The sequence below is a fragment of the Zea mays genome, chromosome 3 (assembly GCF_902167145.1).
Source record: "Zea mays cultivar B73 chromosome 3, Zm-B73-REFERENCE-NAM-5.0, whole genome shotgun sequence".
Classification (NCBI taxonomy): Eukaryota; Viridiplantae; Streptophyta; class Magnoliopsida; order Poales; family Poaceae; genus Zea; species Zea mays.
The window spans coordinates 124,943,419-124,964,542 of NC_050098.1; the positions used below are offsets into that span (position 1 = coordinate 124,943,419).

Here is a 21,124-nt window from a genome sequence, read left to right on the forward strand (position 1 = left end):
CTCTTCGGATTCCTTAGGACACACATCCCCAATGGACATGTTCCTTAGCGCGATGCACGGAGCCTCTTCATCACCTATCTCATCAAGATCAACTTGCTCTACTTGAGAGCCGTTAGTCTCATCAAACACAACGTCACAAGAAACTGCAACTAGTCCTGAGGACTTGTTAAAGACTCTATATGCCCTTGTGTTTGAATCATATCCTAGTAAAAAGCCTTCTACAGTCTTAGGAGCAAATTTAAATTTTCTACCTCTTTTAACGAGAATAAAGCATTTGCTACCAAAGACTCTAAAATATGAAATATTGGGCTTTTTACCGGTTAGGAGTTCGTATGATGTCTTCTTGAGGATTCGGTGTAGATATAACCAGTTGATGGCGTAGCAGGCGGTGTTGACCGCTTCGGCCCAAAACCGATCCGAAGTCTTGTATTCATCAAGCATGGTTCTTGCCATGTCCAATAGAGTTCTATTCTTCCTCTCCACTACACCATTTTGTTGTGGGGGTGTAGGGAGAAGAGAACTCATTCTTGATACCCTCCTCCTCAAGGAAGCCTTCAATTTGAGAGTTCTTGAACTCCGTCCCGTTGTCGCTTCTTATTTTCTTGATCCTTAATCCGAACTCATTTTGAGCCCGTCTCAAGAATCCCTTTAAGGTCTCTTGGGTATGAGATTTTTCCTGCAAAAAGAACTCTCAAGTGAAGCCAGAATAATCATCCACAATAATAGACAGTACTTACTCCCACCGATGCTTATGTAAGCTATCGGGCCGAATAGGTCCGTGTGCAGGAGCTCCAGTGGCCTGTCAGTCGTCATGATGTTCTTGTGTGGATGATGAACACCAACTTGCTTCCCTGCTTGACATGCGCTACAAATCCTGTCTTTCTCAAAATGAACATTTGTTAGTCCTAAAATGTGTTCTCCCTTTAGAAGTTTGTGAAGATTCTTCATTCCAACATGTGCTAGTCGGCGATGCCAGAGCCAACCCATGTTAGTCTTAGTAATTAAGCAAGTGTCGAGTTCAGCTCTATCAAAATCTACCAAGTATAGCTGACCCTCTAACACTCCCTTAAATGCTATTGAATCATCACTTCTTCTAAAGACAGTGACACCTACATCAGTAAAAAGATAGTTGTAGCCCATTTGACATAATTGCGAAACGGAAAGCAAATTGTAGTCTAAAGAATCTACAAGAAAAACATTGGAAATGGAATGGTCAGGTGAAATAGCAATTTTACCCAAACCTTTGACCAAACCTTGGTTTCCATCCCCGAATGTGATAGCTCGTTGGGGATCTTGGTTTTTCTCATAGGAGGAGAACATCTTCTTCTCCCCTGTCATGTGGTTTGTGCACCCGCTATCAATGATCCAACTTGAGCCCCCGGATGCATAAACCTACAAAACAAGTTTAGTTCTTGACTTCAGGTACCCAAATGGTTTTGGGTCCTTTGGCATTAGACACAAGAACTTTGGGTACCCAAACACAAGTCTTTGACCACTTGTGCTTGCCCCCAACATACTTGGCAACTACCTTGCCGGATTTGTTAGTTAACACATAAGATGCATCAAGAGTTTTAAATGAAATGCTATGGTCATTTGATGCACTAGGAGTTTTCTTCTTAGGCAACTTAGCACGGGTTGGTTGCCTAGAGCTAGATGTCTCACCCTTATACATAAAAGCATGGTTAGGGCCAGAGTGAGACTTCCTAGAGTGAATTCTCCTAATTTTGCTCTCGGGATAACCGGTAGGGTACAAAATGTAACCCTCGTTATCCTGAGGCATGGGAGCCTTGCCCTTAACAAAATTAGATAACCTTTTAGGAGGGGCATTAAGTTTGACATTGTCTCCCTTTTGGAAGCCAATGCCATCCTTGGTGCTAGGGCGTCTCCCATTATAAAGCATACTACCACTACACCAAAATACTTAACTTCCGAGGGCCTAAACCGTAGGAAGTTAGCGCAAAACTCTCGGAAGTTATTGAAACCGTCGGAAGTTAGCCGAAACCGTCGGAAGTTAGCCCGTCGGAACAAATTAGTCGGAAGTTAGGCTAACTTCCGACGGACTCTCGGAAGTTAAAGAAACTTCCGAGAGGGACATCAGCCTCTCGGAAGTTAATCATTAACTTCCGAGAGGGATTAACGCCGTCGGAAGTTAGGTGCTGACACCGTCCATCACGAACTAACGCCGTCCGCGGGATAACTTCCGAGAGGCCGTCGGAAGTTAGCCACTAACTTCCGAGAGTTTTGGACGCCTCTCGGAAGTTAAATTGACCAGCACTTAATATACAATTTGTTTTTGGCAATTCAACACATTGCATACATAAAAAATATATATAACAACCACAAATATATATAACAGCCACAATACACAACATATCACATATAACATCTCACATACATAATAATAACACAAGACACAAGTCAAATCCACCTCGACATAAGAATCACAAGTCTCACAAGACATAAGTTTGAAGTCTCACAAGACATAAGTTTGAAGTCTCACAAAACACATCGAATGGAAGCCCACTATTGTCGATCAACATCAGGAAATATCGAAGAGTGATGCTCGCTACCTCCACTCGCGAAGAGCGTATTGACAAAGTCTAACTCATCATCTTGTTGCTGCGCCGGCAAGGTAGCTGGAGGAGTCTCATATACCTATACAAATGACATTCACGGAGTTACATCGTAATGTAACAAGTAAATTATGATAAATTTGCATACCTGATGTTCGGTAGGTGGAGGTGGAGGTGAAGGCCAAGGAAAATGTATGGAAGGTGGAGGTGGGGGGGCCATCGGAAACTGTATCCCTTGGGCTTGTGCTAGTTGCTACCAAATTTCCGAACACATTAATGTCAGTGTCTTAAATCAATACATAACTTAAAATGAATGATCTTTTTGAACTTACTTGTATCAGTGCTTGCTGTTGTTGAAACTGAGTAGCATAGTATTCTTGTTGAGCAGCATGCTGCCTCAAGTATTCCTCCTGAATCCTTTGTCGCTCCTGATGTTGCCTAAGCTCTTCTCGTAGTTGCTCAACTTCTGCAGTATCCTGAGTAGAGCGACGGGAGCTACGAGCAGCAGACCTCGACGAACCTCCCCTCTGAACCGTCACCTGGCTCGAGTCGATGACGTTATCGAAAATCGAGTACCTTCAAACAAGTAACATCACGACAGATTAAAAAATAATCTATTGTACTTAAACCGATGAAACAAGATAAGGTATGTAGAGTCCACACCTTCCATGGGGTTTTCCACCACTTGCATACATAGCCTGAGGATCAATAGGTGCGGTCCTCCAGTCGTAGTCCGATCCGTGCTGACTAGACATCGCCTCAGCATATGCAGCCTCCATACAAAAGAACAATGCAATCTTACATCACTGGGCACATACATAAATTCATATGAACAACACATAAATCTACCAAGCATTTGAAAACACTCACCAGACGATCTGTTGCCTTTTGGCTACACAACACATCTGGATTTGCAGGATCTTGTCCTCTGTGCCCCCTCAGGTATATTTGAACATCACTGGGCACTACACCACTGCTAGCTTCCTGTACGTACATTTGACAAACATTATAATCAGAAATGACATCAAGTCATATACAATCAACAAAACTACACCACTGCTAGTTTCCTGTACTTACCATTCGTTTTGCCAAACGAAAGTGATCATCACCTCCATACTTGTGATACGACTCGGTTCCACGATTGGAACTTTGTCGTATAGACTTTGCCTTGAAATTATCCGAAGCCCAATAACGGCATAAGGCACGCCAAGCAGCATCATTGGCGGCTATCCATGGAATCGAATGCTATGGAAACACAATTCATTTATAAGTAACTATAACATATACAAGGAACACAGTACATCATATGCAAAAACATCAATTTTTTCCAACATAAGCAAAAACATCAATTACCTGAAGAAAATCTTGCTCAGTCATAGAAAGTCCATATTGTGACGCCTCGCTCTTACTGGTTGCTCGTCGTCCTTCACTACTCAACATAGCTTGATTAATCACCTGGATTCGAACATAGTACATCATATCCGCAACAACATCTGCCGCGTTCTTATGGAATACGGAGTGTGCATGCTCGGTATGAGTATCTCCATCAGGAAACTTATAATATTTCTGAAAAAGAAACATAGTCAAGAATCCATAATATGAATCAATCATTGAGCTGATAACTTCGCAAGAAGATAGATAAACATACCCAGAAGTCGTGCCAAACTGCACCTTGCGCATTCCCATGTTGCGCGTTAACCGCAAGGCCGTATTGATCCCATCTTGTGACAGGGACCTCAATACCATTCTCAATCACCAATCCAGGCCATCTCATACGACAGATATTGCCCAACACTTAATTTACTTGCCTTACACGATCTTTGCCGGTGAAACTACTATCCAGCCAAGCCCTAACAACACAAGCACAATTGTCAAATTCAAAAATAATTATTTATCATCAATGTGTAAGACATAAGAACAAAGCAAATATGCTCTTACCCATCTCCACTCGGGATTATCTCAACCTTGTTAACTGGTTCTTTAGGAGGGGGGACCCAACTAGTCTTCCGCGGCTTCCGGACCCGTGAAGACCCTCCAACTCCCCCGCTTCCAGAACCTCCACCTGAAACACCAGCTTCTCCTTCCCTTGACCCACTAGCTCCCCCAACTCCCGACCCTCCATCATTGGGCCATTCACCCCACCCTGTCTCTTCCTCATCTTCCACTTGTCTCCACTCCTCTGTCTCTTCCTCATCTTCAGGCTCATCCTATAGATCAAAATTGATAATTTTGTTATTCGAACTCATACAAATATTACATTACAAAACAAATATATTGGTTACCTCATTCCTCTGTACGCCGACTGCCTGACCCTGCAACTCTGGAACATGCTCCAACAAAGCTCTACGCCTGCTCGAGCTTGAACTAGTGCCCTGGAACACTAAGTCCTCCTTTCTCCCAAAAATGGAGGCTCTCCTCGCTAGTCCCTTAGCGAGCTGCTTGACCTTTTTAGACATCCTGTTATTAAAACAAAATCAAATTAGTAATTGAGCATAATGTAAATGAACATAATGTATTGAAATGAACATAATGTAAATGAACATAATGTATTGAAATGAACAATAAATATATAATTACTTTTTAGTCGTATTCAAAATCAGGATCAAATTGTTTTCTACGATTCGATGTTTTCTTCTTTGACTTCCGTTTCCGTTTTTTGGGACTTACTACATCTTCAGGATCTCCCACTAATGATTCTGGCAAAACCTCAGTATCTATATTAAAATTGGTTGGAAGTTCATCTTCTTGGTAAATTTCTTCAACTTCCGCCTCGAACCATTCACCCTTGGTGTGTAACTGTTCACGAGGATTCACTTTGTACACTACCCATGTGGCTTCCAGCTTTATAGATGGATACGGTATGTAGTACACCTGGTCAACTTGGTGAGCAAGAACAAATTTGCTACATGCACTTGTTTTGAGCTCATGTTTGACTTCTACCATGCCAAATTGGTTTTCTACAGTCCCTTGATTGGGATCAAACCAATCACATTTGAAAAACACCACCTTAAGATTTTTGCTCCCGGCAAAGTCGTACTCGAGTATGTCATTAATAACTCCATAATAATTCATCACTCTTCCACGATCATCGACTGCCCTGCATACAACTCCAGTATTTTTTGTCGCTGCAAATGGACGAGTACATTCAAATTTGGTCGAACGAAAATGAAATCCCTTAATGTCGTAACGACCGTAGCTTCTGACTTTTACGATTGCGTAAGACATCTGAAGCAAGTCCTCGTCTAAATTTGGAATTTTGTCACACTGCCAATCAGATGGTGAAATTAGATTTATAAAACAAAATATATAAAGTATAACAAGAGTGTTAGGTTATTTACATAATTTCGAAACCAATTAATGAAATTGGGCTTCCCATGTCTTCCTCGAAGCGCGTTTTCATACTGCCTCGAGGACAATTTCTCATTAAGATGCGATTGGAATTCTCTGTTACAACAAGTAAACAAATGAGGTGCGGAACATGATTACTACAAGTAAACAAATTGAAATATGGAGTCATCTTACTTGAAATATTGAGTCATTTCATCCATATTTTCATACATATAGAGCAAAGCGTCCAACTTTTCTTCGCGCTCAGGATGATATTCTGTGGATGCCCCAACAGTCTTGCCCTCAATCTCAAAAATTTGGAGATTGCTTCGGGTCCCTACTTTGTCATCATGATACCTCAATGTAGGGGCATTGATATTGTGCTCGTCTGCAAAGTATACACTCATGAAGGCTGCTACCTCTTTATATTTGAATTCTTCAGCTATACACCCTTCAACTCTTCCTTTGTTACCAACCATTGAACTAAGCTTCTTTAATGCCCTTTCAATATGGTACATCCACCTGTATTGCACAGGACCACCAACCTTAGCTTCATATGGAAGGTGGACAAGTAGATGTTGCATTGGATTGAAGAATCCTGGGGGGAATATTTTTTCCAACTTGCATATAAGGACAGGAATTTCTGTCTCCAACTTCTCCATCACATCTTTATTTATTTCTTTAGCACAAAGTTGCCTATAAAAGTAGATTAACTCAGCTAAAGCCTGCCAGATACTGACTTTCAAGTACCCTCGGAACATTACAGGGAGGAGCCTTTCCATCATTATATGATAATCATGGCTCTTCAATCCAGTTATTTTATTTGTCTTTAAGTTCACAGCTCTCCTAAACCCGGCCACATAACCATCTGGGAATTTCAAAATTTTCAACCATTCCATTACTTCTTTCTTCTGTTTAGGTTTTAGACAAAATTGAGCACGTGGCTTTTTTCCATTTTCGTCGAGTTCCTGGGTTGGTCGGTTACAAAGTTTTGCTAAGTCCTTTCTGGCCTTTATATTGTCTTTTGTTTTGTCACCTAGATTCATGTAGGTACTTAGAATGCTTTCACCAACATTACGTTCCTGATGCATGACGTCAATGTTATGCATCAGAATCAATGCCTTAACATAAGGTATTTCCCATAAACCACATTTATGTGTCCAGTTATGCTCGGTTCCAAAACCTATGTATCCATCACCACTTTCATTCTCTTTCAAATTATTAAGCATAGCCTCAATCTCTATTCCGCTAAGACGCCTGGGTGGTCCCTTTGTCACGATAGTGCCCTTCTTAAAGGTGTTAATTTCGAACCTATACGGGTGTTTTTGGGGCAAGAAGCATCTGTGGCAGTCAAAGTAACAGATCTTCCCTCCAAACTCAAGGCGGAAACAATCTGTATCCTTGCCACATATTGGACATGTCAGAGTTCCATGGCAGCTCCATCCAGCAAATAAATTGTATGCCATGAAATCATGAATGGACCACAAATATGCAACTCGAAGTGTGAATTTCTCGTTTTTGTAGCAATCGTATGCTTCGACTCCTTTCCATAACTTTTTGAGATCATCGATCAAGGGTTGCATCATCACATTCAGCCCTTTCCCATGATGGTCTGGACCAGGAATAATTAGGGAAAGAAACATGTAATCATATTTCATGCACAGATGAGGTGGAAGGTTGTATGGAATAACAAATACAGGCCAACAAGAATATGATGCTGCGTTCGTATTGAAAGGTGTGAAACCATCTGTCGCCAACCCAATTCGAATATTTCTCGCTTCACTAGCAAATTCTGGATCAAAGTCATCTAGAGCCTTCCACGCATCACTGTCAGACGGGTGCGTCATCACATGAGTGTCCCCTCGTTCACGTTCTTTATGCCATCTCATGTGCCTAGCTGTGTTCCTCGAAAGAAACAAACGCTTAACACGAGGCACAAGAGGCATATAACGTAGTTGCTTTTGGGCTACAGTTGATATGACCATTTCACCATCATCGTTTTTAACCTCTACATATCTCGACTTGCCACACTTTAGACACTTACTATCATTCTCATGATCCTTCCAGAACATCATACAATTATCTGGACAGACATCGATTTTCTGATAGTCCATACCTAGACCTGAGAGCAGTTTCCTGCACTGATACACGTCTTTCGGCATCTTGTGATTTGGTGGAAACACTTCACTGATTAAGTTCAAGAGCTCGTTGTAACAATTGTTCGAGAACACGAACTTGGACTTGATAGCCATAAGTCGAGTCACGAAAGCGAGGATTGAAACTGTTGTGTGTTCATGCAATGGCTCTTCTGCAGCCTTAAGGAGGTCGAAGAACTTTTTAACCTCTGGAGGAGGCGGCTCCTCATGATTTGGTGGAAACACCAAATCAGGATCCTCCCTTAAATCTTCAAGCATCTCGTCCATTCTATCGTACTCCACGTCGTCAGTGTTGTTGGCTTCCGGCAAATTTTCACGGGGAAAGTCCTCGCCGTGATACACCCATACTTCATAGTTAGGCATGTAGCCATATTTGCAAAGGTGCCCCGACAGAGTTCTCTTGTCTTGACATCTACAAATCCGACACATACTACATGGACAACGCACATCCGTGCCGGTTCTTGATATAGCAAAAGCACGATCAATAAAATCCTCTGTCTTTCTTATCCAATCTGCTGAGGGATCACTCATACGCCAACCTTCATACATCCATCGACGGTCCTCGCCCACCATATTTGATTCTAAAATAGTAGAACACATGATTCATAAATTTTTTCCGGTACTAAACGCATATCGATCGTGTCACTACATCTATAGGAAAAGATAGTTCCTAAACCCACCCATGAGTGACCGGTAGAGCAATGATTTATGACGAGCAACGAGTCCGAACGAAATTTCAGCAGCATAACCCCGTTGTTCTCCATTTACATGCCCATAAATGGTGCAATAGAGAACAACAGGGTTATGTCACCGAAATCTCGTTCGGACCCGTCATCGTCATAAATCCATAGCTATATCATCCACTAACAGGCTGTCCAAAAAGAGACAATTTCGGACCAATACGAGTCATATGTGTATATATCATGTGACTCGTGCCTATCCGGAATGGGCGACACATAGGTTTCACAACACTACGACAATTTTGCAAAAAATATTACTAACACACAACAAACAAGAGACTAACATAATTCAATTACATGCACCACCTTGCTTATTAAGTTAATTAACCGTATTAACATAACTTTCTACGGTTTAAAAACAGTTAACTCTCGGAAGTTAGCATATTTAATATAAAAAACATAATATAAATACTCGGAAGTAGTTACCTGAGACAACGGGATGTGGGGCGGCTGAGCACCCGGTGACGGGGAGGCGGCCGAGCAGACGGGCACGCCGGCGGACGAGCAGACGACGGTGGAGCACGACGGTGGAGCGAGCGGGCGCCGGCCGAGCAGGCGGGCGCGCGGCGAGCCGCCGGGCGGGCGGCGGTGGAGCGTACAGGCAGGCGCGCGGCGAGCAGTGGCGAGCAGGCAAGCGGCGGTGGCGAGCAGGCGGTGGCGAGCAGGTGGCGGTGGCGAGCAGGCAGGCGGCGGTGGCGAGCAGGCAGGCGGCGGTGGCGAGCAGGCGGCGGTGGTGCGCGGCGGCGAGCAGGCGGGCGGCGAGCAAGCGAGCAGGCGCGGCGGCGAGACGGCGTGGCACGCGGGCGGCGAGCAGGCGCGGCGGTGAGCGCGCGGCGGCGAGCAGGCGCGGCGGGCGCGGCGGCGAGCAGGCGAGCAGGCGCGGCGGCTAGACGGCGTAGCGGGCGTTCCAAAATGTGAGACGGGCGCGCGCCATTAGCCTAAACTAGATAACTTCCGAGAGGCGCGGTGTAAAACCGTCGGAAGTTAAGCCTTACCCGGATCGGTCAACGCTGAATACATAACTTCCGAGAGGCGACGGACCAGCCGTCGGAAGTTAACTTAACTTCCGAGAGGCCGTCGGAAGTTAAGTTAACTTCCGAGAGGCTCTTGGCCGGCCGTCGGAAGTTAACTTAACTTCCGAGAGGCACTAGTCGCCACTCGAAAATTATTAGTTTCCTACGGTTTCGAAAAAAAACCGTAGGAAGTTATTTGCCTCTCGGAAGTTGCTTATTTTGGTGTAGTGATAGTAACGATGAATAGTGACAACAAAAAAATAATTATAGATATCATCAATGAATAGTAACGATGATGAATAGTGTCAGTGAATAGTAACAGTAATGAATATTGTTGGTGAATAGTAACATTGAATAGTAACGATAACGAATAGTGTTGGTGAATAGTAACAGTGAATAGTGATAAAGAATAGTCGTATGAACGAACGGTGAACGATGAATAGTGACTATGAACGAACGATGAACGATGAATAGGAACTATGAACGAACGGACGAACGATCGAATGATCGGACGAACGAACGATCGGAATTTCGGCAGCATAACGGCAGGACAAAAATTATCTGGACGAACGATGAATAGGGACTATGAACGAACGATGAACGATGAATAGGAACTATGAACGAACGATGAACGATCGAATGATCGAACGAACGAACGATCGGAATTTCGGCAGCATAACGGCGGGAAAAAGATTATTTGGACAAACGAACGGACGAACGATCGAACGATCGGACGAACGAACCATGAACGATCGGACGAACGATCGAATGATCGGACGAATGAATGAACAAACTAAGAACAGGTGGACAAACGATCAAAGAACGACCGAATGATCCTTGTGCTAGTGTGTGCTTGTGTGGGAAGTGGAGTGGCGTGTGTGGGGGGGAGAGAGTTACCATGAAATGGCTTGGGTGGCTTGAGAGGAGGCCCTTGCCCCTCTATTTATAGCCATGGTGGGGGGATAAGGGGGAAGGATGAGAGGATTAGTGGGAGGATGAGAGGATTAGTGGGAGATTAGCATGTATTTGTCTTGTATAAGTGAGATTAGCTTGTATAGCTCAACGTATGACACCAGAGGCATACATATACGTATGAGCATGAGGAAAATTATGAAGAAAGTATTTGTAGGGACTTGAAAAATGATTCTGAAGGTATTTCTCAGGAAGGAAATATTTGGATAATTTTTGGTGGAATATCTGGGCAGTATTTCTGGAAAGAATTTGAGGGGGGTCACTTGGGAAATATCTGGGTAGTATTTCTGGAAAGAATTTGAGGGGGATCAGTGGAGAAACATTTGTAGGATATTTTGAGGAGGATTTTGTAGAGAATTAAGACCACTATATTTTATTTGCTGATATCAACTCACAAACAAACATTTTGAAATGAAATTTGAAATTCATTTTGAATTTAGAGTGAGTTTGAGAAAATTTCAAGATTTGAATTTTTGGGATGCTACAGGAATCCTCTTCCTCCATCAAGTCACATCGGAAGGGTGACAAGAAGAAGAAGATGATGAAGAAGGTGGTCTACTATGAGACCGACTCTTTGTCACCCTCCACGTCCGGCTCCGAATCATCCACTACTTCTAAGTGTCATGAGCGCAAGAAGTACAGTAAGATGCCCCTACGTTATCCTCATATTTCAAAGCGCGCTCCATTACTTTCCGTACCCCTAGGCAAACCACGATATTTCGATGGTGAAGATTATTGTATGTGGAGTGATAAAATGAGGCACCATCTAACCTCACTCCACGAAAGCATTTAGGATATTGTTGAGTTTGGAGTGCAGGCACCAAAGGTGGGGGACAAGGACTACGACTTGGACGAGGCCGCCCAAATACGGCACTTTAACTCCCAAGCAACTTCTATACTCCTCGCCTCTTTATGTCGAGAGGATTATAATAAGGTGCAAGGGTTAAAGAGCACCAAGGAAATTTGGGACATCCTCAAAACCGCGCATGAAGGGGACGAGGTGACAAAGATCACCAAGCGCGAGACGATCGAGGGAGAACTCGGTCGATTCGTCCTCAACAAAGGGGAAGAGCCGCAAGCCATGTACAACCGGCTCAAGACGATGGTCAACCAAGTGCGCAACCTCGAGAGCACAAAATGGGATGACCATGAAATGGTCAAGGTTATTCTTAGATCCCTCGTATTTTGTAACCCTACTCAAGTTCAATTAATACATGGGGATCCTAGATACAAGCTAATGTCTCCCAAAGAGGTAATTGGCAAGTTTGTGAGCTTTGAACTCATGATCAAAGACTCCAAACACATTGTCAACTTGGAGCAAGGCGCCACCTCCACACCCAAGGTGCAACCCGTCGCATTCAAAGCGACGGAAGAAAAGAAGGAGTCTACACCAAGTAGGCTTCCAATCGACGCCTCTAAGCTCGACAATGAGGAGATGGCGATCATCATCAAGAGCTTCCACCAAATCCTCAAGCAAAGGAGGGGGAAGGATTACAAGCCTCGCTCCAAGAGGGTGTGCTACTGGTGTGGTAAGTCCGGTCATTTCATAGCTAAATGTCCAATTTCTAGTGAAAGTGATAGGGACGAAGACAAGAAAGGGAAGAAGGAGAAGAAGAGATACTACAAGAAGAAGGGCGGCGATGCACACATGTGCCGGAAATGGGACTCCAACGAGAGCTCCACCGACTCCTCCTCCGATGAGGACGCCACCAACATTGTCGTCAATAAAGGTCTCCTATTCCCCAACGTTGGCCACAAGTGTGTCATGGCTAAGGACGGCAAGAAGAAGAAGGTACACTCTAGAGCCAACCCCAAATATACTACATCTAGTGATGAGGGTAGCTCTAGCGATACTGAGGATGATTTACTTTCTCTCTTTGCCAACCTTAGCATGGCACAAAAGAAAAAATTGAATGAATCAATTGAGACCATTAACGACAAGGATGATCTCTTGGAATTCCAAGATGACTTGCTCGTTAAAGAAAATAAAAAATTTGTTAAGTTGAAAAATACTTATGCTCAGGAAGTAGAAAAATGTGAAAAACTATCTAAGGAGCTTAGCATTTGTCATGATTCAATTTCAAGTCTTAGAACTAAGAATGCTAGTTTAGTTTCTAAGATTGAAAAGTTGAATGTTTGCAATGAGTCAATTTCTAGTCTTAAAATTGAGAATGATAATTTAAATCTAAGATAGAAGAATTGAATGCCTGCAAACCTTCTACATCTACTGTTGATCATGTTACTATTTGTATTAGATGTAGATATGTTAATATTGATGCTATGGATGATCACCTTGCCATGATTAAACAACAAAATGATCACATAGCTAAATTAACTGCTAAAAATTACTGAACATGAGTTAGAAAATGAAAATTTTAAATTTGCTAGAAGCATGCTCTATAATGGGAGACGCCCTGGCATTAAGGATGGTATTGGTTTCCAACAGGGGAATCAAAACAACACCAAGCTTAATGCCCTTAAAAAATTATCTAACTTTGTAAAGGGCAAGGATCCCATGGCTCAGGACAGTGAGGGTTACATTTTATATCCTGCAAACGATCCTGAGCAAAAAATTAGGAAGATTCATGCTATAAAACCTCATTCTGTTTCTCATCATGCATTTATGTATAAAAATGAGGCTTCCAGTTCTAGGCATACCACTCATATTAAAATGGCTAAGATGAAAATTCCTAATGCATCAAATGAGCACAACATTTCATTTAAAACTTTTGATGCTTCCTATGTGTTAACTAACAAATCAGACAAAGTAGTTGTCAAATATGTTGGGGGCAAACACAAGAGTCCAAAGACTTGTGTTTGGGTACCCAAGGTGCTTGTTTCTAATGTGAAAGGACCCAAGACCGTTTGGGTACCTAAGAACAAGGCCTAAATTTGTTTTGTAGGTTTATGCATCTGGTGGTTCAAGTTGGATAATCGATGGCGGGTGCACAAACCACATGACTGGGGAGAAAAGGATGTTCTCCTCTTATGAGAAAAACGAAGATCCCCAATGAGCTATCACATTCAGGGATGGAAATCAAGGTTTGGTCAAAGGCTTGAGTAAAATAGCTATTTCTCCTGACCATTCTATTTCCAATGTTTTTCTCATAGATTCTTTAGATTACAATTTGCTTTCTGTTTCTCAATTATGCAAAATCGGCTACAACTGTCTATTTACTGACGTAGGTGTTACTGTCTTTAGAAGAAGTGATGATTCAATAGCATTTAAGGGAGTGCTAGATGGTCAGCTATACTTAGTGGATTTTAATAATAATCAAGCTGAACTAGACACTTGCTTAATTGATAAGACTAACATGGGTTGGCTCTGGCATCGCCGACTTGCCTATGTTGGAATGAAGAATCTTCATAAACTTTTAAAGGGCGAGCACATTTTAGGACTAACAAATGTTCATTTTGAGAAAGACAGGATTTGTAGCGCATGTCAAGCAGGGAAGCAAGTTGGAGTCCACCATTCGCACAAGAATATCATGACGACTGACAGGCCGCTTGAGCTACTCCACATGGATCTATTCAGCCTGATCGCTTACATAAGCATCGGCGGGAGTAAGTACTATCTAGTTATTGTGGATGATTATTCTCGCTTCACTTGGGTATTCTTTTTACAGGAAAAATCTCAAACCCAAGAGACCCTAAGGAGATTATTAAGACGGGCTCAAAATGAGTTCGGATTAAGGATCAAAAAGTGTCGGCGTTTCGACCCCGGGGGGTCCCTGGACCGACGAGTAAATTGTCGCTGCGTGTCCCAGCCCAGATGGGTCGGCGCGAGACGGAACACAAAGGGGGGAAACAGCAAAGGGGAACCCGCGGCCTTCGGGTTGTCCTGCGCCCAGGGCGGATGCGCTTGCAGTAGGGGGTTATAAGCGTTCGCGTGGGAGAGAGCGAGAGCGAGAGCCTTATGCGTCGGCCCGTTCTCCCGCGCGGCCAACCTTCTCGTACGAGAGCCCTGGACCTTCCTTTTATAGGCGTAAGGAGAGGGCCCAGGTGTACAATGGGGGGTGTAGCAATGTGCTAACGTGTCTAGCAGAGAGGAGCCAGAGCCCTAAGTACATACCTTCGTGGCTGTCGAAGAGGTTTTGGCGCCCTGTTCATGTGATGTCGTGGCCGTCGGAGGAGCGCTTGAGCCCTGTGGAAGTACAGCTGTTGGGGCTGTCGGATCCTTGCTGACGTCTCCTTGCTTCCGTAATGGGCTGAGAGCTGCCGTCGTCATGGAGCACGCGGGGTGCCATCATTACTTGTTTACTGGGGCGAGCCGGATGGGACGCCGGTCTTGTTCCCCGTAGCCTGAGCTAGCTAGGGGTAGGGTAATGATGGCCCCCCTGTGACGTGGTCGGTCCGATCCCGGGGTTGGGCGAGGCGGTGACTCCTCCGAGGTCGAGGCTGAGTCCGAGCCTTGGGTCGGGCGAGGCGGAGTCTGTCGTCCGGAGTCCAGGCTGAGTCCGAGCCCTGGGGTCGGGCGAGGCGGAGTCCGTCTTCCGAGGTCGAGGTTGAGTCCGAGCCCTGGGGTTGGGCGAGGCGGAGTCCGTCTTCCGAGGTCGAGGTTGAGTCCGAGCCCTGGGGTCGGGCGAGGCGGAGTCCGTCGTCCGGCGTCGAGGTTGAGCCCGAGCTCTGGGGTCGGGCGAGGCGGAGCTTCCTATGGCACCCGAGGCTGGACTTAGCTACTATCAGCCTCACTCTGTCGAGTGGCACAGCAGTCGGAGCAGGGCAGGCGGCGCTGTTTTCCTGTTAGGTCGGTCAGTGGAGAGGCGAAGTGACTACGGTCACTTCGGCCCTGTCGACTGAGGAGCGCGCGTCAGGATAAGGTGTCAGTCGATCCTTGCATTAAATGCTCCTGCGATGCGGTCGGTTGGCGTGGCGATCTGGCCAAGGTTTCTTCTCCGCGAAGCCTGCCCGAGCTGGGCCTCGGGCGAGTCGAAGGTGTGTCCGTTGCTTGAGGGGACCCTCGGGCGAGACGTGAATTCTCCTGGGTCGGCTGCCTTTGCCCGAGGCTGGGATCGGGCGAGGCGAGATCGTGTCCCTTGAGCGGACGGAGCCTTGACCTGAATCGTGCCCATCAGGCCTTTGCAGCTTTGTGCTGATGGAGGTTACCAGCTGAGATTAGGAGTCTTGGGAGTACCCCTAATTATGGTCCCCGACAGTAGCCCCCGAGCCTCGAAGGGAGTGTTGGTACTCGCTTGGAGGCTTTTGTCACACTTTTTTGCAAGGGGACCGGCCTTTCTCGGTTGCGTTTCGTTCCGGTGGGTGCGCGCGAGCGCACCCGCCGGGTGTAGCCCCCGAGGCCTCAGAGGAGTGGTTTGACTCCTTCGAGGTCTTAGTGCGTTTCGTGATGCTTCGACCGGTCTGGTTGTTCCCTCATGCAAACTGGCCGTAGCCCGGGTGCATAGTCAGGTTCCAAGTTCTCGGGCTGGTATGTTGACGCCGTCAACGGTTTGGCCGGAGCCAGGTTTGCGAGAGCAGCCCCCGAGCCTCCACACAGAGCGAGAGGACGGTCAAGGACAGACTCGGCTTTTTTCATACGCCCCTGCGTCGCCTTTCCGCAAGGAGGGGGGAAAGCGCCATGTTGCCCTCGGAGGGCGCCGAACATGGTGTCTCCAGTGAGTTGCTAACGGGTGATCCGAGTGGACGCCCGTGCCCCGTTCGATAAGGGTCGGCTAGTGTCCCAGAGGCGCGCTCCAAAAGTACCTGCATGTGATTTGCTGGACCCAGTCCCGTTTGATAGGGTCTGAGGGCTCGATGCCTCCCTCTGATGGGATTCCGTTACAGAATCGCTCCTGCTGGTCTCGGAAATGTCCTAGGGTACCTCGGGAGGATAGCCCGAGCCTCGGCCATGTATCGGACGTACCCAAAGTCATCCCTCGCTTTGCGTGCTCTGAGGCGGCTGTCGAACCTTTCGGGGGCCAGCCTACGAACCCCTGATCAGTAGTGGGCGTGGAGCCCGAGTGGCCTGAGACGGCTGTCGAACCCCTCCAAGGGGCTAGCCTTCGAACCTCTGACCAGCAGTGGGCACGGGGCCCGAGTGGCCTGAGGCGGCTGTCAAACCCTTCCGAGGGGCCAGCCTTCGAACCTCTGACCAGTAGTGGGCGCGGAGCCTGAGTGCTCTGAGGCGGCTGTCGAACCCTTCTGAGGGGCCAGCCTTTGAACCTCTGATCAGTAAGAGGGCTCGAGGCCCGCTTCCTTCGCGGAGAAGGATCCCTTTCGGAGTATCCCCTTTCCCGGTCCCTGTAGCAAGAGAGAGAAAGAGGAGGAGGAAAAGGATACGAAATCGAACAACGTGGCGCACCTTTTTTGATGCGGTCATTATGGCGAAGGTGAAGCGTCGCCCGCTTCGCCTGCCAAAGGTGTCGCCTGCCCTGCCGCAGAGTTAATATGACGGGACGAGTGATTCGCGGGGCAGCCGTTGCGCGTGCGCGAGCCGTTCGACGAACGGAACACGGGCGCGTCGTCTTCACGCCGTGGGAGAGGGCTCTCTCGCTGTCCCAGGAGGGGACATGAGCGTGCAGACGACTTGACTGCTGCTTCCGCCCACCTACCGCCGCCATTTCTGGCTGTATCGACCGTTGCGCCTTCTCCCGCGGCTGACTGACCCGTGACCGATGTGCTCGGTTGGCACTGTTGGGCCATGCGCAGGGTTGCCTCGAGTCGCGGCACCGGTTCCGCAATCGAGAAGGCGCGGTACTGGCGCAAGTGGCGGTGCGGTTTCTCGCACATAGTAACCGGCGCGCCGGTTACATGACGTGTGGGCTTGGGCCTCCATGTTGGATGCGTCGAAGTCGAAAGGGTGCGCCCCCTTGGTGCAGTTGCATGCCGCCTGCATGGCGGTCCGCCCTTTCACCCGCTGGTCTGGGCAAAAGTGGAGGAGTGCTTGTAACCGCTGGGCAGTTACGCGCTCTGCGCGCGGCGGTTTGGCTTCTTCTGCCCTAGGCCAGCTTGCATGACGCGTGAGACCCAGCCCCCGTGTCGTAGGGGGAAGACCTTGGAGGCGTGTTGGTGAAGACTCAGTCTGCGACGGCTGAGGACGCAAGTGGGGAGAGTCGCCTTTAAAAGGCGGGTGACCCCCTGGGATGGCAACCATGTCTTCGCACTCTCCTCATGCATCGCGCCCTTCCACCTTTCGAGCCCCCGGATGGGGAGCGCCCGCGTCGCTTTCGTCTTGTCGTCGTTGGAAGAACGCAACTTCGCGGAAGTTGGTACCTTTCAGCCATCGCTCGGCTTCAAGGATTTTCATCCGGCAGCCCGGCTGCATCCCCTTGCCGGTGGTCACCTAAGACGGTGACCACCAATTCGATGATGTGGAGAAGCAAGCCAGGCTGCGGCCTCTGCCCCGCCCTTAGCTTCAAGGATCTTCATCATCTTTGCTGGGGCGGAGGGCGGGCTAAGCCGGAGCTCTACCTCCCACACAGGTCGGCGGGCCACCTCTTCTTCCAGCTTCTTGGGGTGGAAACCATCCTCCAGCTCTGCGGAGGAGGCGCCCTCCAGCCATGCCGGGGAAGGCGAACTGTTGCTGCCTAGCCAGGTTGCAACATTCCGTCCTCTGTCCTCGCTTTCGTGGCGAGGACGGGAGTGAGGACCTGCCGGTGCGCTTTGGGGCGGCCGGCGCTCGCTGGTGCGGTGTTGGTGGACAGGTGGACGCCGCCGTCGGTGCTGACGTGGTGGCAGCTGGAGAAAACTTCTCCGCCGACGAGCCCGTCAGCGCTACCCGCGGACCGACCTTCGGCTCTTTGGCTTTAATGTCTGGTTCTCGTCCCTTGAGTGGGGACGCGAACAAGAGCCTTCCAGCGGCAGCGTCCGTCCTGGGACCATCGCTACTGCTGCAGAGGTCGTTGGCGAGTCACCAGGAGTTTGTCGTCCCGCAGGCTCTCCGATGTGGAGGTTGTTCATACCCGCGGGAGTGAAACTGGAGTTCCATCTATAATGGCACCTTGAGTGCCGGTGTCTGTTCATCGTGGTTGTCAGGGCCTGAACATTTATGTATTTTGGTGTGAAGCCGTGTTTTTTCCTCATTTCGAGCACTAGGACTCGCCTGTCGGCTAGCTGAACCGCTTAACCAAATGTGAGTTGCCTCGTGCGGAAGGTGACGAGTGAGGTATCCGTATCCCAGAGGCGTAGGAGTCCCTCGGCTCGGTCGGCCTTGTCGCCTGAGGCTTCTCTTGCTTAGTTAAAGAAACCCTTGGCCGCTCTGTGATGAGCCGGAGCCGGAGGCAGCGGTGCTAGCACGGACAGAGGCAGAGTCGGCTCAAAAAGAAGCTTCGTCGGCCGGAGCCTGGCCGGGCCGTCCACAGGCGGGACCGACGCCGGAGTCGGGTTGCCGAGGCCACGAGCCGGGCTGATGTACTCGGGGGACAGCTGGCTGAGGCTACGGAGTGGCCGGTCGAGCCGTCTGCTCGGGCCGGGTTCCGGGAGGAGAACCCAGCGGCGATGGGCCAGGCGTGGTGCCGACAGGTTCCTTCGAGGCGGAGATCCTCCGACCGTGTCGTCGTCTGAGGCCGGGTCAGATTCCGCCGAAGGTGGAGTCAACGCCGAGGGTGCTGCTACTCCCCCACTGATGTCTGATCCTGCAGGAACAGTTTATCTGTAGTGTGTGTATGTTTTTTGGCGACCGCCGAGGCCCAAATATATCGTTGTCGTGTTGTAAAGCTGTGTTTCTTTTCCTCTTGTTTCGAGTATCAGGACTTGTTCGTCGGTAACAGAATTGCTTGTCTGAGCGAGAGTTACTTTTCACGGAAGGTGATGAGTGAGGTATCCGTATCCCAGAGGCGTAGGACTCCCTTGGCTCGGTCGGCCTTGCCGCTTACGTGTACTCTTACTCGTCCGTAGGATTCTATTATCGATATAGTCGAGAAGGCACGAAAAATCATTTCGACAGAAAAGTTTTTGAGCATTAAGACTTGTTCGGTCAGCGGAATCGCTTATCCGAGCGTGAGTTACTTATCGCAGAAGGTGATGACTGAGGTATCCATATCCCGGAGGCGTAGGAGTCCCTCGGCTCGGTCGGCCTTGCCTTCTTACGTGTACTCCGTCGTTTTCAGGATCCCACTTTCGAAGTAGTCAAAAAGCACGAAAGATGTTCTGGCAGAAAGACTTTTTCCGAGGAAAATTTTGACGTACAGGGGGTGCCCCCCTTCTAGCCCCCGAGGGAGGGTCGGGCTTTGCCGAGGCAAGGCTGACCCTTCCTTGACGGTTAGACTTTACTCGCGTATGTAGACGAGGTATGTGAACGACTTGAAAACATCTTAAGGGTAGAAGCGACGTAGCTGTCGGATGTTCCAAGCGTTGCTGTAGACCTCGCCTTGACTGTTGGCCAACTTGTATGTTCCGGGCTTCAAAATCTTGGCGATGATGAATGGCCCTTCCCAGGGAGGCGTGAGCTTGTGACGCCCTCGGGCGTCTTGTTGTAGCCGAAGCACCAAGTCGCCCACCTGGAGGTCTCGGGACCGAACCCCTCGGGTGTGGTAGCGTCGCAGGGACTGCTGATACCATGCCGAGTGTAGTAAGGCCATGTCCCGAGCCTCTTCCAGCTGGTCCAGTGAGTCTTCTCGGTTGGTTCGATTGCTTCGGTCGTCGTACGCCCTCGTCCTCGGGGAACCGTATTCTAAGTCTGTGGGCAAGATGGCCTCGGCCCCATAGACTAGAAAGAACGGCGTGAAGCCCGTGGCTCGGCTCGGCGTTGTCCTCAGACTTCAGACCACCGAGGGGAGTTCCTTCATCCACCGCCTGCCGAACTTGTTGAGGTCGTTGTAGATCCACGGCTTGAGTCCTTGCAGAATCATGTCGTTGGCACGCTCTACTTGCCCATTCGTCATGGGGTGAGCTACGGCGGCCCAGTCCACCCGGATGTGGTGATCCTCGCGGAAGTCCAGGAACTTTCTGTCGGTGAGCTGGGTGCCGTTGTCGGTGATGATGGAGTTCAGGACCCCAAAGCGATGGATGATGTTGGTGAAGAATGCCACCGCCTGTTCGGACCTGATGCTGTTTAGGGGTCGGACCTCGATCCACTTGGAGAATTTGTCGATAGCGACCAGCAGGTGCGTGTAGCCCCTGGGTGCCTTCTGCAAGGGACCAACGAGGTCCAGACCCCACACAGCAAACGGCCAGGTGATGGGTATTGTCTGCACAGCCTGAGCGGGCAGGTGGGTCCGCTTTGCGTAGAATTGACACCCTTGGCAGGTGCGTACAATCCTGGTGGCATCGGCCACCGCGGTTGGCCAGTAGAAACCCTGTCGAAAAGTGTTTCCAACAAGGGCTCGAGGTGCTGCGTGGTGACCGCAAGCCCCCGAGTGTATTTCTTGTAATAACTCCTGACCTTCGGTGATGGATATGCATAGCTG

At 48.3% G+C, this 21,124-nt stretch overlaps 1 protein-coding gene across 1 annotated transcript; it reads right to left on the minus strand.

Annotated features, from left to right (window-relative positions):
- Nucleotides 1-4,152: 4,152 nt before the first annotated feature.
- On the minus strand, nt 4,153-5,203 carry LOC103650501 (uncharacterized). Its single transcript, XM_008676087.3, has 3 exons — nt 4,856-5,203; nt 4,512-4,780; nt 4,153-4,423 (listed from the first exon to the last, which is right to left on the minus strand). The coding sequence occupies exons 1-3, from the start codon at nt 5,027-5,029 to the stop codon at nt 4,369-4,371; spliced, it is 498 nt and encodes a 165-aa protein (XP_008674309.1). The 5' UTR covers nt 5,030-5,203; the 3' UTR covers nt 4,153-4,368.
- Between the last annotated feature and the right edge of the window lie 15,921 nt (nt 5,204-21,124).